Source organism: Hydra vulgaris, chromosome 11 (assembly GCF_038396675.1).
Source record: "Hydra vulgaris chromosome 11, alternate assembly HydraT2T_AEP".
Taxonomy (NCBI): Eukaryota; Metazoa; Cnidaria; class Hydrozoa; order Anthoathecata; family Hydridae; genus Hydra; species Hydra vulgaris.
In genome coordinates this window covers 962,999-977,861 of record NC_088930.1, presented here as the reverse complement: position 1 = coordinate 977,861, position 14,863 = coordinate 962,999, and the positions used below count along the sequence as shown (strand labels likewise).

Here is a 14,863-nt window from a genome sequence, read left to right as displayed (position 1 = left end):
TAATAAATCCATAGCATCCAATCCATAGCAAAATATCGCTATTCTAAACATAATATCAATTTTAAAAACCTGTTCTTCCGATATATAATACATGCAAACTAGCATATATATGATATATTATACATAATAATACATAATATATTATATACACAAACGTGGGTTCTGCATCAGTCGAGTCAGTCAGTCAGGGTTTCAGGTTCGTCTCTCGGGATCGTAACTTCTTTTTTTTTAATTAGTATACAAAGGTTATTTTTTTTGTTGCTGCACACTTTTGTGCACTAACTAAATAAAGTTCTTACCATATAAAAACAAAGCGCAGAACGTGCACTGCGCATAGACTGTTAGAGCCGTAACAGTTCGTTAACAGCCTATAACTACTCCGTTAACGAAGTGTACACATCGACTAAATAAGATTTAAGCGTAGTTGATTTTACAATCAACATTTAGATACATCAACTGAGGGTTTTGTTTTGATCAGATACTCTTTTAATTAAAAGAAAGTCTTCTTTAGATTTAAATTAATAAAAAAAACAAAAACGTAGCGTCTCAAAACCGAGACCCCTCCCCTTGTAACAAACCGTCACAAAATCGTCTACCCCCTTCCCCCTAAAGCGTGACGTAATTTATGAACGAATTCTTAGTAAAATTTTATTTATAAAATAACTTTGACTTTGAGTTTTTGTTTTATTTTATTTTTCTATTCAACTGTAATTTTTTAATTCTTTTTCAAAAACTATTATTCGCATTGGATAACCTTTTTCACTTTATGTGCTTTAATAAAATCATACAAACGGGGCGAAAATGCATCTGAAGGATTTTTTTTTTTTTTTTTTTTTTGGAATTTTTGAGTTCATTGATAGCTAGACGTTAATTTTTAGATATACTGCTATCAATTATGTAATCAATTTTTAAACAACAGTGTAATATTTGATACATAATTGTAGATTGTATGTATTACATACAATCTATATATAGATTGCATGTATTACATACAATCTATATATAGATTGTATGTATTACATACAATCTATATATAAATTGTATGTATTACATACAATCTATATATAAATTGTATGTACAATATATAAAACATAAAATTTTATTGCCACAAATAATTAAATAAAGAAACCTTTTAATTTCATATTTAAAACGGCGCCTTTGGAATGCTAATAAAAGTAAAAAATAGTTTTATGAAATAAAAACGGAGTTCTTAACTTTTAAAGAAATATTATTTTCATTATCAATTATATTTTATCAGCAGACATTATCTCTGATAAAACTGAAGTAACAATTAAATAATTAAACAACACTTTTACCGTTTATCAAGATTATTCAAACAGTGTACAATATTAATTTTTTGTTAACATTGTATCTGGATGGTTGATACCTAAAAATTCAGTTTCTATTTTATAAACAGAATAATTAATTTCTTAGGCTTTGTTATATTTTCCCATATTGTTCAAACAGCTTGCAATATTATGTTTTGTTGTCATTGGATCTGGATGATAGATACATAAAATTTCAGTTCGTATTTTATCAAAAGAATAATAAATTTCTAAAGCTTCGTTAGATTTTCCTATATTGCTTAAACAGTATGCAATACTATTTTTTGTTGTCATTGTACCTGGATGGTTGATACCTAAAATTTCAGCTCGTATTTTATCAACAGAATAATAAATTTCAAAGGCTTCGTTACATTTTCCCATATTGAGCAAACAATTTGCGTTCTGATGTTTTGTTGTCATTGTATTCGGATGGTTGATACCTAAAATTTCAGCTCGTATTTTATCAACAAAATAATAAACTTCTAAGGTTTTGTTATTTTTACCCATATCGTCCAAACAGGTTGCGATATTATTTTTTGTTGTCATTGTGTCTGGATGGTTGATACTTAAAATTTCAGTTTTTATTTTATCAACAGAATAATAAACTTCTAAGGCTTCGTCATATTTTCCCATATTGCTCAACAATATACGATATTATTTTTTGTTTTCACTGTATCTGGATGGTTGATACCTAAAATTTTAGCTTGTATTTTATCAACATAATATTAAACTTCTAAAGCTTTGTTATATTTCCCCATATCGTCCAAACAGCTTGCGATATTATGTTTTGTATCACGCGTGAATTTATAATTTTCACCATAAGTTTCCGTATTAAAACTTTGAATACTTTTTAATATTTCGATCGCTTCTTCAAATAATCCTTTACATACCAATAATTTTTTAATAGGATTTGTCTTATCGTGTAATGTTATCAAAATTTTTTTTCCGTTAGTACATAACATATAGATAAAATGTTAAACAAAATGATTTCCGTAATCAATGTGATCTTTTACTTTGTTCAGTTCAACTTAAAAACAATTTTCAATTAGATCAAGATGCGTATTTGTTCTTGAATTTCTATTTTGAAATCATTTACACGTCAACTGTGTCAGTTCGTGTATTGAATATTTCTCATTATCAAAACAGTTTAGTAAAGAATAACTCCCTCATACTGCAATCGCTTTATCTATTAAATATTTTTTCTTTATTTCAATTTGATTTGAGATTCGGATTAAAAACTGTTTACTTATGTTTTGACCATCGCAATGAGATAAGCAGTTTAATATTTTAAATGGAAAAGGTTTACTTATTTCTAATTTTGTTAAAACTAAGTTAATTGCTTTTATTGCAGACTTAGATTCTTCTTCGGTCGTGATGTTATTGTCCAATATTTCTGATGGATTCGATCTACATTGTTCTAAATATTTTTCTATCGATATTTTATGTTTAATTATATACTTTATTGCCTGAGTAATAGCGAACGGATGTTAACCAAGTTCTTTAATTAAGTTTTATATTTTCATCGGTGTTTTCTTTAATACTAACTTTTACATATGTGAATGCTTCTTCAAAAGAAAAAACTTCAACCAGCATTTCATTTACATAATTAGACCACGTTCTTCATCGGAGGTTCTCAACGTAAATGAATTCGGTTTTCTTGAAATGAATATAGTCAAATTTTTTTCATTTTTATAATAGTTGTGAACTTTTTCAACAATCACCTCTATATTTAAATAATCACCTTTCGTATCATGAACTTCGAACCTTAATATTTGACATTGGTTTCTCATAGAGGTTTTTAACTTTCCAAAAGCTGCGTTTATCCAAACAAAGTTTTTGTAGGAGTTATAATAAATTTCGCAATATTGTCTAGCAATTTGTGTCTCCCCATCACCCGACTTTCCATATAATACTAAAGTTGATTTGTTTGTATCATGTAAAAAATGTTGAATTTTACGAAGTAGTTTATCGCGTGAAAATAAGTTTTCTGTAAAAGGTTGAACACCTAATTATGAACGCATGGTTAGTTAAATTATAAAAACTTATTGTCTCAATTCAAATAAATTTAATATCATTTATTTAGTTGAAAGTTTTTACTAAATTTTATCCATTTTTAAAACCGCTACGCGTTACTATTAGGGTATCAAGTCGAATTTAAAAAAGTCTTTTTATCAAAAAAAAAAGTATAAAATGTTACTAAAAATATAAAATTATACTTTAAAAAAATTTGAATAAAATCTAATGTGTTATACAATAGCAATTTTAATTAATTAAAAAAGATTTTGTTAGCAAATCTTAATGAACTTTGTAAACCTAACACTGAAAATCATTCAGTAATTATTTTAACTCAAGAGAATAACAAGTAAAAACACGATTTAATTTTTGCACTAAATTCAACTTTTTTCATTTTTTTAAAACGTGTGTTCTACCAAACCGTAATAAAAATTACTATTTCTATTTTATATTTGTTTGTTTTTTTCAATATGAATTCTAGAAATTGTACAAATTAGTAAATTAATAAATATAATTTATAATTTTGAATTAAATTAAAAAAACTAACAAAAACAATGGTAGATTCAATTATCCGGTTGAAGCAAATTATAAGTTCAGCTCACTCTGGTATTGGGATAAGCTATAAAAGTTTTTGTGAACATTGGTATGAAACTACAGCTAGTATACTCAAAAATGGTTTCTCGATTCACCTTGTTCATAATCATTTGGATATTGAAATGCAGGTGCCTGATGCATTAGAAATATTTATTGGTTTCTACTATAAAGCTCTACAAACGGAAACTTGTAAATATAAGTTGAACTAAAATGCTAAGATATCTAGATAAAATGTTAAGATGGACCAATTTCATTACTAGTACCTATCTCTTGTACGTCATACGTATCCAGTGATCATATACCTAGCAAACGTTTTCCGTTGTTTCCATGTTAAAATTAGGTTTATATTTTGAAGCCTTTTTTTTTAAGGTTGTATTTATTTTTCACTTCAAAACTCAGACGTTGATTAATTAAACTAAGTTAAACCTCACCTGAACATTGATAATTATCCAAATATTGTCGTTAATTTTTGACTAATATTACTCGTGTTCTCTACAAGACAACTCAAGACTCACGTTTAGATGTTAGACATTAGACATTACTACACTTTCAACACTCTTGATTTGCCCTGCAAACAATGTTTAATGTCTAACATTTTAACTTAGCTCTTGATTTATTAACATTAATAACGTTAATAAATAAATTAATGACCGTAACATTAATACAATATTCAAGGTTTAATAATAAACCGAGACTAAATAATCAAAAAAACAGATTTTTTCTTTTTGCTGCACCTGCTACAGATTCTCATATGATGACTTTTAGTCCTTGACTTGAATTTTATATTGAATTTTATATATTCATAGCGTTTTTTCAGATATTTTCCTAATATCATTTTCTGAACAATATAATCTGCGTTCTAATACCAGGTAAAACTATCAACTAGGGAAAATAAATCACAACAGTTAAATTTTCTAATTGCAAACTGTAGTCCATCAATATGGAATCATTTCCAAATTAAAACGTATTAAAGACCAAAAAAGCATTTCATCGTTTAGACGGCAAACTAAAATGTATCTTGTTAATTCATGACATTATAATTCAAATTTTTATAGTTTTTATTTATAGTTAATACATTATTATAGTTTACAGTATTTGTTTTCAGATTTTTGAATATTTTACACAAATAAAAAAAGAGCTTTATTTTATTGAATTTTTATTTTATTTTAATGATTGACTAAAAAGGCTCAATGAAAAGGCTGTAATAATAAACGCATAATCCTTACCTTCTTTGAGTCCCTCACTGATTATAACGATATATATATATATATATATATATATATATATATATATATATATATATATATATATATATATATATATATATATATATATATATATATATATATATATATATATATATATATATATATATATATATATATATATATATTGCAAAAAAGCGTAATAGAAATAGAAACATAATTTGGTTTAACCCCCCGTACAGCAAAAATGTTTCAACAAATATTGGTAAAATTTTTCTAAAATTAGTAGACAAACATTTTCCTCCCTCTAATAAATTACATAAGATTTTTAACAGAAATACCATTAAAGTAAGTTATAGTTGTACAAAAAATTTAGAAAGAATTATAAAAGGCCACAACTACGCGTTAATTAATAAAAATGAACATATAAAAGAAAAAAACACTGATTATTGTAATTGTAAACAAAAAATAGATTGCCCTCTAAATGGAAAATGCCTTTCGAAAAATGTAATTTACAAGTGCATTGTTTCCTCACAAAACAACCCTGATAAACAATATATTGGCTTAACCGAGGGGGAATGGAAAAAACGTTATGCCAACCACAAACAATCGTTTAAACACAAAAAATATTCAAAAGAGACTATGCTGTCAAAATATATTTGGGATTTAAAAGAAAAAATTAAAAATTTTAATTTACAATGGTCTATTCTAAAATCTGCCCCTGCCTATAATAACATTTCCAAAAAATGTATGCTATGTTTGCAAGAAAAATTTGAAATAATTACTCATTTGAATCAAGAAAATTTATTAAATACAAAATCTGAATTAATTTCTAAATGTAGGCACGAAAATAAATACCTCTTAAAAAATTATAAAAACAAATGACCAAATTAAACTATCCCCATTCCAAAGAAAATTATTTCATAATTACTTTCTGTAACTTCCCGTTAACAAAAAAATATAGTAATTAAAAATTTTTTATAATAATTTATAACTTCCTGTAAAATATTTTTTTCTATAAATTGAATTTTTTTTGAGATTTAGTAACTCTTCCTGATGATCCAGCGATGGTGAAACTCCGAGTCGAAGATAAAAGTTAGATAAGTGTTTTTTACTAATTATATATATATATATATATATATATATATATATATATATATATATATATATATATATATATATATATATATATATATATATATATATATATATATATATATATATATATATATATATATATATATATATATATATATATATATATATATGTATATATAACAGTATCGGACAAAACGAGTGACAAAGTTCTCATGATCTTTCATCCTGCCATTAAGAACAACTTTTAAAGCATCTTTATCTGTCTGGAACATTATGCCCGACAACCTAATATATTTTTAGCTGCTGATAAAATTGCATCTTTTAGCTCATTACATCAGAAGTTACAAAATAAATTTTGGTTCAGTTAATGTAACTTGATATTTAACTGATGAACAGTTGCTGATAATTTTGTCAAATGACCTTGAAGAAAACTTTTCAATTGTCAAATTTATGCTTAAGATCAAGAATGATCTTACTTTTGAGCAATACTTTTGTGGGATTAAACATAAAATGACCGATTGCCATAATATGTGATAATAGTCATGTAAATCAAGCACTATTCAAAATGTTTGAATGTTTCGATCTATGGTTGACCAAAGACTATATATTTTTGCCATATAACTTATTGCATCTACTTAAATCTGTTTTGCATCTACTTAAATCTAAAAACTGAAAAAGGCCAAAAGTTACGTTATGAATGTTATGAGGAAATTAAATATGCATGTTGATCTATTATCTTAAATTTGTTTAGAAAATAATATTGTAAAATAATCTAAAGTTACATTTGTGTCGGTTGCACCGAAACCTATTCAAAGACAAAAGGTCCTACTTGCCTACAAGCCTTTTGTAACAAAACTGTAACTGCTTTAATATCTTTAATATCATTAAAATAAAAGAAGCAGATGATACCATAAATTTTATTCAAATAGTTGTGAAGTTCTGAAAAATTGTCAAAAAGATTGTATGTTGATATTTGATAAAAGGATCCAGAGAGAGCATTTATACGAACTTCAGAAGATGCTAGACTATCATTTTTACATATTCTTGCAACAATGAGATACAGGTGCAGCCTTAGCTTACGTGTCTTGGTTCAGTAGCTATTCTGCAACAAAATTTTTGTTGCAGAATACTTTTAAGTACGTAATACTATGAAAAATTATAACTGACTCACGAAAAAAAATGTTTGGGAAACTTCGACAAAGATATAAAATTAGAGGCACATATTTATCAAAAGTCATTGAAAAAGTAAGAATTCAACGAGCAAAACTAAGTCTCCATATCGGTATAGACAATTTTTTATCAGCATAAAATGGACACAACTGCTAGAAATATGGATACTTTCTTAGCAGTAATGCTATTGATAAATTTGACAATTTGTCTAAGCAAGAAAAATAGATACAATAGCAGGATCAGTATATACAGTTGGATATATTGTGCAAAATGAAGTTAAAGAGCAAGAAGAAGATAAATTTTATTGCGAAGAGTTCGGCGATTATTCTGCTAAAATTAATTGTGGAGGTTTGAAAATACCTAATGATAATGTTTGTCAGTGGAGCATATTTTTTTATATTTTGTTTCATAAAATTGTTAATAATGTCGGCGAAATTCACTCTGCAACATTTTAATGTTAATGTCAGTCTTTTAACTTTAATATGGAAAAAAACATGTCAATTTATATGCACCAAGGTCATCTAAAGAGTTGCAACAAAAGATCTTAAAGCTTTCAAAGTAAACATATTGTGTGTGTGATTTTTACTTACGACAACTCCAATGTTACTTATTATTTGTTACTACTACTACTACTACTACTACTACTACTACTACTACTACTACTACTACTACTACTACTACTACTACTACTACTACTACTACTACTACTACTACTACTACTACTACTACTACTACTACTACTACTACTACTACTGCTACTACTATTACTACTACTACTACTACTACTACTACTGCTACTACTACTACTACTACTACTACTACTACTACTACTACTACTACTACTGCTACTACTACTACTACTACTACTACTACTACTACTACTGCTACTACTACTACTACTACTACTACTACTACTACTACTACTACTACAACTACTACTACTACTACTACTACTACTACCAATACTACTACTACTACTACTACTACTTCTTCTACTACTACCAATACTATTATACTACTACTAAATGTAAGTATCATTGAAAAAAAGAACTAGAAAAACGGATATTTATATAAAAAAGTTACCTGTAAAAAAACTAATTTTATGGTAACCTCCTTGATTTGGTTCCAATTAGTTTTGAACAGCAGTTGTTCTAAAAAATAACATAAGTTATTAATGAATGTTATAAAACTAGTTCCAAAAAAAAGTAGTAGTAGTACTAGTAGTAGCAGTATTTAAACTGTAGCTGCGTAAACAGCGAATGAGCTAAAAACTCACTTTGAAAGCTTTTGACAATTTAGAAACATGCAATAATATACAAAATTTACTAATTATTTATTATTTAATTATTTAATGTTAATTATTTATCTTTATCAATCTTCAAACTGCTTACATTTCTTGAATGACGAATTGCAATGAAAATGTATTAATAAATTTGCTGTTCTGTTTATAATAAGTTCATGTTTTGGTTTAAACTTGGTTTGCTGTATTTTTTATTGTGACCTCTGCATGATTTTAAGAACGAGGGTTCGTTTAAAAGTTTTATGGCTTCAATCTCATTGAAAATTTTAAATATTTGAATAAGATCTCCTCTTTGCCTGTTTTTATGACAATTTTATTAAACCAAATATCTGTAAACGGTTTTTGTATTGCAGGCTTCTTAAGTTCTTATATATCCCCTGTCATTCCGTGTTGCACCCTTTTTATTATATGGTGATCCAACTGATACCGCAAATTCAATCATAGGTTTAACAAAATTGTGTAAATTCTTTGAGAAGATGCTGATTCAAATTAACAAACGTGTTTTTTATCATCTCCATTACTGCATTAGCTTTTCATGAACTATGTTACTATGTATTTTTTCTAATTGAATGATGTATCAAAATTTACACGAAGATCACGTTCATGTGTCAAAGTACTAATTTTCAACCCATTTAGTGTGTAATGAAGTTTTATGTTGTCTTTACCATGTTTCATAACTACACACTTATATTCATTCATTTTAATTAACCACTTTCTTGATCAATCTTTTATCATAATTAAATTCTAGTTTAAAATTTTTCCTTGTATTCCTTATGCATTTAATTTTAATATAAGTAGCTTGTGTGGCACGGTATCAAATGCTTTTGCAAAATCTAACATTTTAACATCTAGAGGTATGATTTTTGTTAATTTGTATGTGATAAAATCAAGTGTCTTCCGTTTTATGAAACCATGTTGGTATTTATGATTATATAATGGTTGTCGAAAAATTGCATTTCATATCATATAACTCCTTCAAATACATTACGTGCTATTGATGTGGTTGATACAGGTTCGATGCGTTTAGTTTAGATCCTTTTTTAAAAATTGTTTATTTACTGCGAGCCACTGTAAAAAAGATTACTTGTGTTGTAGGATGATTTTTAGGTTAAGATAAGTAGTAATGTCACAGATTTTGCACAATCCTTTTATAAAATAGGATGTACACTATCTACACCACACTTTTTGTCTGTATTTAGTTTTTGAAGGCAAATAAGAACATCAATATTTAACATTTTGTACAATAAAAAGTTATTTTTCTTTTTATATATAGAAGTAGAATTAATGTAAAGTAGGGTACCACCACAACTGGATATAGTAGGTATATGTTCTTTTTCACAATTTTCAGTTTCTACATAACTTATAAGTGATACATGTTAGGCTTCTCTGTCTTAGACACAGCCAAACCATAGGAAGGAAAATTTAAGGTACTTAATGAAGATTTTAAATCATTATATGAAAAAAATGGAAATATTTAAGGGTAAGAAATGTAATGGGTTTAGGTTTAGATCTAAGGCATTAAAATCATTAACATTTTAATACTTGCAATCTAAAACACATTTATTTCCTTTATTTAGACATTTAAACAAATAATTGAGATCAGTGGAATTAGTTGGAGAATTCAAAATAACTGCTTTAATTGGACTAAGCTGAGGATCACAACAATACGGAACCAGGTCTGTGGATCAGTAATAATAACAGAATACTGTTTACTACTAATGTTATTTCATTTGATGAATACCCAGTAGTTGCATTTGTCTTACTGAATAGATTTGTGACTTTTGGAACATATTTATTGCAAATAATATAAGAAAAATTTTCCATAATAGAGTTTATTAAACGAGTAAGGTGTTAAAGTTGATTTATTGTAATGTGTAAGATTTTAATGTAACTATATAAAAGAATAAAATGCTTAACTAATTATATAAAAAAAAATCTAAAATAAACTAATAAATATTAATGTTAAATAATGAAGATAATGCAATTAAGTAAATAAAATATAAGTAAATAAATATTGCTATTAAATTTATGTAATTGCAATTAATCAATATAAATAAATGTTTTAATAAGAAAAAAATAAAAGCTAAAAACCTTATAAATAATTATAAAATAAATCTTTATAATAACGATTAAATAATGTTTTAGTTAATAATACATAGAAGATTATTTCAATGAATAAACCATAAATTATACCTTATTTTTTTATATATACAGAACAATAAAATAAAAATATTTAACTAAAGTAATATAAATCAATATTAAATAATATTGATAATGATATTGTTTTAATAAGTCTGTACAATAATAAATAAAATTATATTCAATAATATAAAAAATATAATAATATTTTAAATATATATAATTTATAAAATTATAAAACTTCAAATTAAATAATAAAAAAATGTATAATAATAAATATGTAGTAATATTTATAAAAAATGTATAATAATGTATAATATATAATAAAAATAACAAAAAATATTAATTAGTAGTAAAGTTTAAGTAAAATGAATACAATTAACTTTGAATAAATAATATGAGAAAATTAAATAGTAATACAATTAGTATGAAGTTAAACAAACAAACAAATGATTAAATTTAATTAAAACTTAAATTAAAAAAAACAAACGTCTAAAAGTATAAAAACAACCAATCTTCTAGCTTTTTTTTTTTACTTTTTCTCCGTTTATTTACGTCTTTCTTTTTTTTTATTTGTTTACTGTTTCTTTTTCTTTTTTCCTTTATTAAGTATTCCATTTTTTAAATAGGAAGTTCTTTTCTTTTTCGTTTTCTTTTTCCTTTATTTCTTTCTTTCTTTATTATTTTTTTCTCTCCCTCTTTTTTTTCTTTTCTTGTTGCGTGTACTTTAAATCAGTTTACCAAGCGGTTAATTTAATATTTATATTTATAATATAAATGTTACTTAGTTTTTATTTTCAATTTGAGTTTTTTTTATTATTTACCGTTAATAAAAATAAACAAAAATAAAAAATAGGATATTTTGATAATTCCATTTTCAAATTTTGTATTTTTTATTTATATTTTCATAAAGAATAAATAGCTTAGCTAAATAAAATGGAAAATTGGTACTAAGAACTGTATTAAAACAGAACTTCTTTTATATTGCTTTTAAAAGAAAAAATTATGTTTTGGGTGTTTTTTTTAAATGCCCATAGTTTTTTTAGATAACCCTAAACCTGACTCCAACAGTCCAAGAACGTGTTTGTCTCTTTATCTATGGCTGAGTGCTTTAAGTTTTTTTTTTTTTAATGAACTCTTTTATTTTATTTTGAAGCGCAAGCGAACAATTTAGAAGATGAAGTATTAACGGCTCATGCTATTAAAGACAGTAGATAAAATTGAAGGTTCAGGGTTTGAGTCAGAGTTAGGGTTAGGGTCAGGGTAAGGGTCAGGGTCAGGATCAGGATCAGGGTCAGGTTTAGGGTTAGGGTCAGGGTCAAGGTCAAGGTCAAGGTCAAGGTCAGGGTTAGGGTTAGGGTTAGGGTTAGGGTCAGGGTTAGAGTTAGGGATAGGGTCAGGGTTATAGTCATAGTTCTTTGTTCAATACTTGATATCTACAAAAGTCATATTCTTAGTAAAACCGTTTTTTTTTTCAATTAAAAGCTGTTGTAGAGATTTTCATTTTAGTTTTTTTTTTCAATAATAAGCTAAATAATCATACTTTTACAGAACATTCATTTTTTATTTCGTTCTATATTCCTAAGTGTATTTTATTTTATTTAATTTTATACTGGCGGTGTACGAGCTAAAAATGTTCATAGCCTAAGTGGTTTCAAGATTTTTGATTTTATATTAAATTTTCATGAAGTTGTATATCCAATATTGTAGTTTACTTATTAAGTTGTATTTTATTATTGTAGTTTATTCTTTTAGCTGTATAATCATTATTATAGGAAATTTATTTATGTTATTGCCATTTTTTTTTAATTTCTTATTTCTTTATTTTTTCAAATGTTTATTTATGGTCTTTATTTTTGACTTGGACATTGTTATTTAAGTTTTGCTTTAGTATATAAGAGATGTTGCAAGGAACAGGTTACAAAAGCCAATTCAGGGTGCAAAGTTTATTTAAGTTTTGGTCTGTTTGAGAATGGAATGATGCAATTTGTTTGTGTTTGTTACTTAAGTACCCCAATGTACATTTTGGTGCAGCACATTTGTTGACCATTTTTTAATAGAAATTTTTTAAAAGTTACTAAATTCAGAAAAAAAGAATATTTTTTAAAATAATATTTTAGCGTATTTTGTGTCTAAAACATTCAAGACCGGCCTCTTAACTTCCCCCTTAAAAATGTAAAATATACGGCCGTCAATACAGTAGGCCATGGTTTCTCCTAAAACACTACATAAACAAGTGAGCTCAAAATTCCTTTAAAGAATATGTTGAAGTAGAAATAATTAGTTTAAGAATTCTTTTTATAATTGTGTCAGCATATTTCACAAATGTGTGAAAATTAACAGTAGCGAAGCCATCTGTAATTTACGACTTTCTGTAATTTATTTTTGTAAAGTGTAATTATATTTAATGATTGTAAATATATTTAATGATTGTAAATACATTTAATGATTGTTTTAAAGCTAACAATTGATTTGCGTTACTTGTAAACAATTCCATATGTATATAGACGTATTTGTATTTAATATAAAGACATGATTGTAAATATTAAGAGAATTAGCTTGTATATAAATTTTGTTGAATTGTATTTAGACACATGAGGCTTTGTAAGCTCAACTTAAAACTTCTTAAAAGTTCTTTTTGATGAGATACAACAAACTATTTTTAAAAATAACACGATGTTTTTTATTCTTGACATGTTTCGTAAAATTTATTTACATTTTCAAAAGATTATTTTACAATAATAAAAAACTCTGAAATAAATATTAAAAAATAGATGGCTTTACAGAGAAATATTTACGGACAAATAATCATACATAATAAACCAATATATTTATTACAAAATAACTTGGTAAATAACCAATAAAAATAACCAACTGTCAAAAATAAATAAATAAATAAACTGACAGTAAAATTAAATAAATAAGTTTATAGCATAATGTAAAGTTTGTTTATTAAGTGAGGGACTTTTCCATTTAATGTGGAGGGCTTCTTTTATCTTTAATTTGTGTTTGGTTGGGGCATTATATAAAATCTCAAAAGAATCACAGTTCGTTAAGTTTTTGCAATTAAGAGATAAATTTAAGTGTTTAAATATATGAGATTGTTATTACACGACCAGACAAAGGAAATGGTATAATTGTTCTTAATAAAGTTGATTATATAAATTCATTACATAATATTATAAGTAATAAGACTAAGTTTAAAGAATTAAAAGAGGATCCAACTATAAAAAGAGAAATATCTTTACAAAGTTATCTTAGAAAACTCTATAAGCTTAATTGTTTTGAAAAAGACATTTATACTAATATCTGACACTTATACAAGATCCTGTAGGATCTCAACTTGCAAGAACTTACGGATTACCTAAGATGCACAAAGTTAGTAAAGATAGTTCTCTTCCAACATTTCGACCTATCATCTCTACAATCGGAACATATAACTACAACCTTGTCAAACATCTTTCTCATTTATTGTCTCCATATAACATTGAGATCCTACAGGATCTCCATAAACATTGTGTTATATTTAAAAATAGTTACTTATTTTATGCTATTACGACGTTCAATATATATATATATATATATATATATATATATATATATATATATATATATATATATATATATATATATATATATATATATATATATATATATATATATATATATATATATATATATATATATATATATATATATATATATATATATATATATATATATATATATATATATATATATATATATATATAGATATATAGATAGATATATATATATATATATATATATATATATCTATATATATATATATATATATATATATATATATATATATATATATATATATATATATATATATATATATATATATATATATGGCGCGGATATAAGGGTTGGCCATTGTGGCCATTGCCACATAGTTTAAAGTCATATTGATTTACCAGAAAATTTATTTAATGTTTATCAAAAATATTTTAAAACTTTTAGAATTATTTATTGAAATATTTTTGAATATATAC

The 14,863-nt window shown here is 25.2% G+C and overlaps 1 protein-coding gene across 1 annotated transcript; it reads right to left on the bottom strand.

Moving 5' to 3' along the window:
* Nucleotides 1-1,430: 1,430 nt before the first annotated feature.
* On the bottom strand, nucleotides 1,431-1,958 carry LOC136087482 (uncharacterized). The gene has a single exon (XM_065810341.1). The coding sequence runs from the start codon at nucleotides 1,956-1,958 to the stop codon at nucleotides 1,431-1,433; it is 528 nt and encodes a 175-aa protein (XP_065666413.1).
* Nucleotides 1,959-14,863: the final 12,905 nt, after the last annotated feature.

What these genes read in the sequence shown, in the direction of transcription:
- LOC136087482 (XM_065810341.1), bottom strand. Translation starts at nt 1,958, where the DNA reads ATGGGAAAATATGACGAAGCCTTAGAAGTTTATTATTCTGTTGATAAA.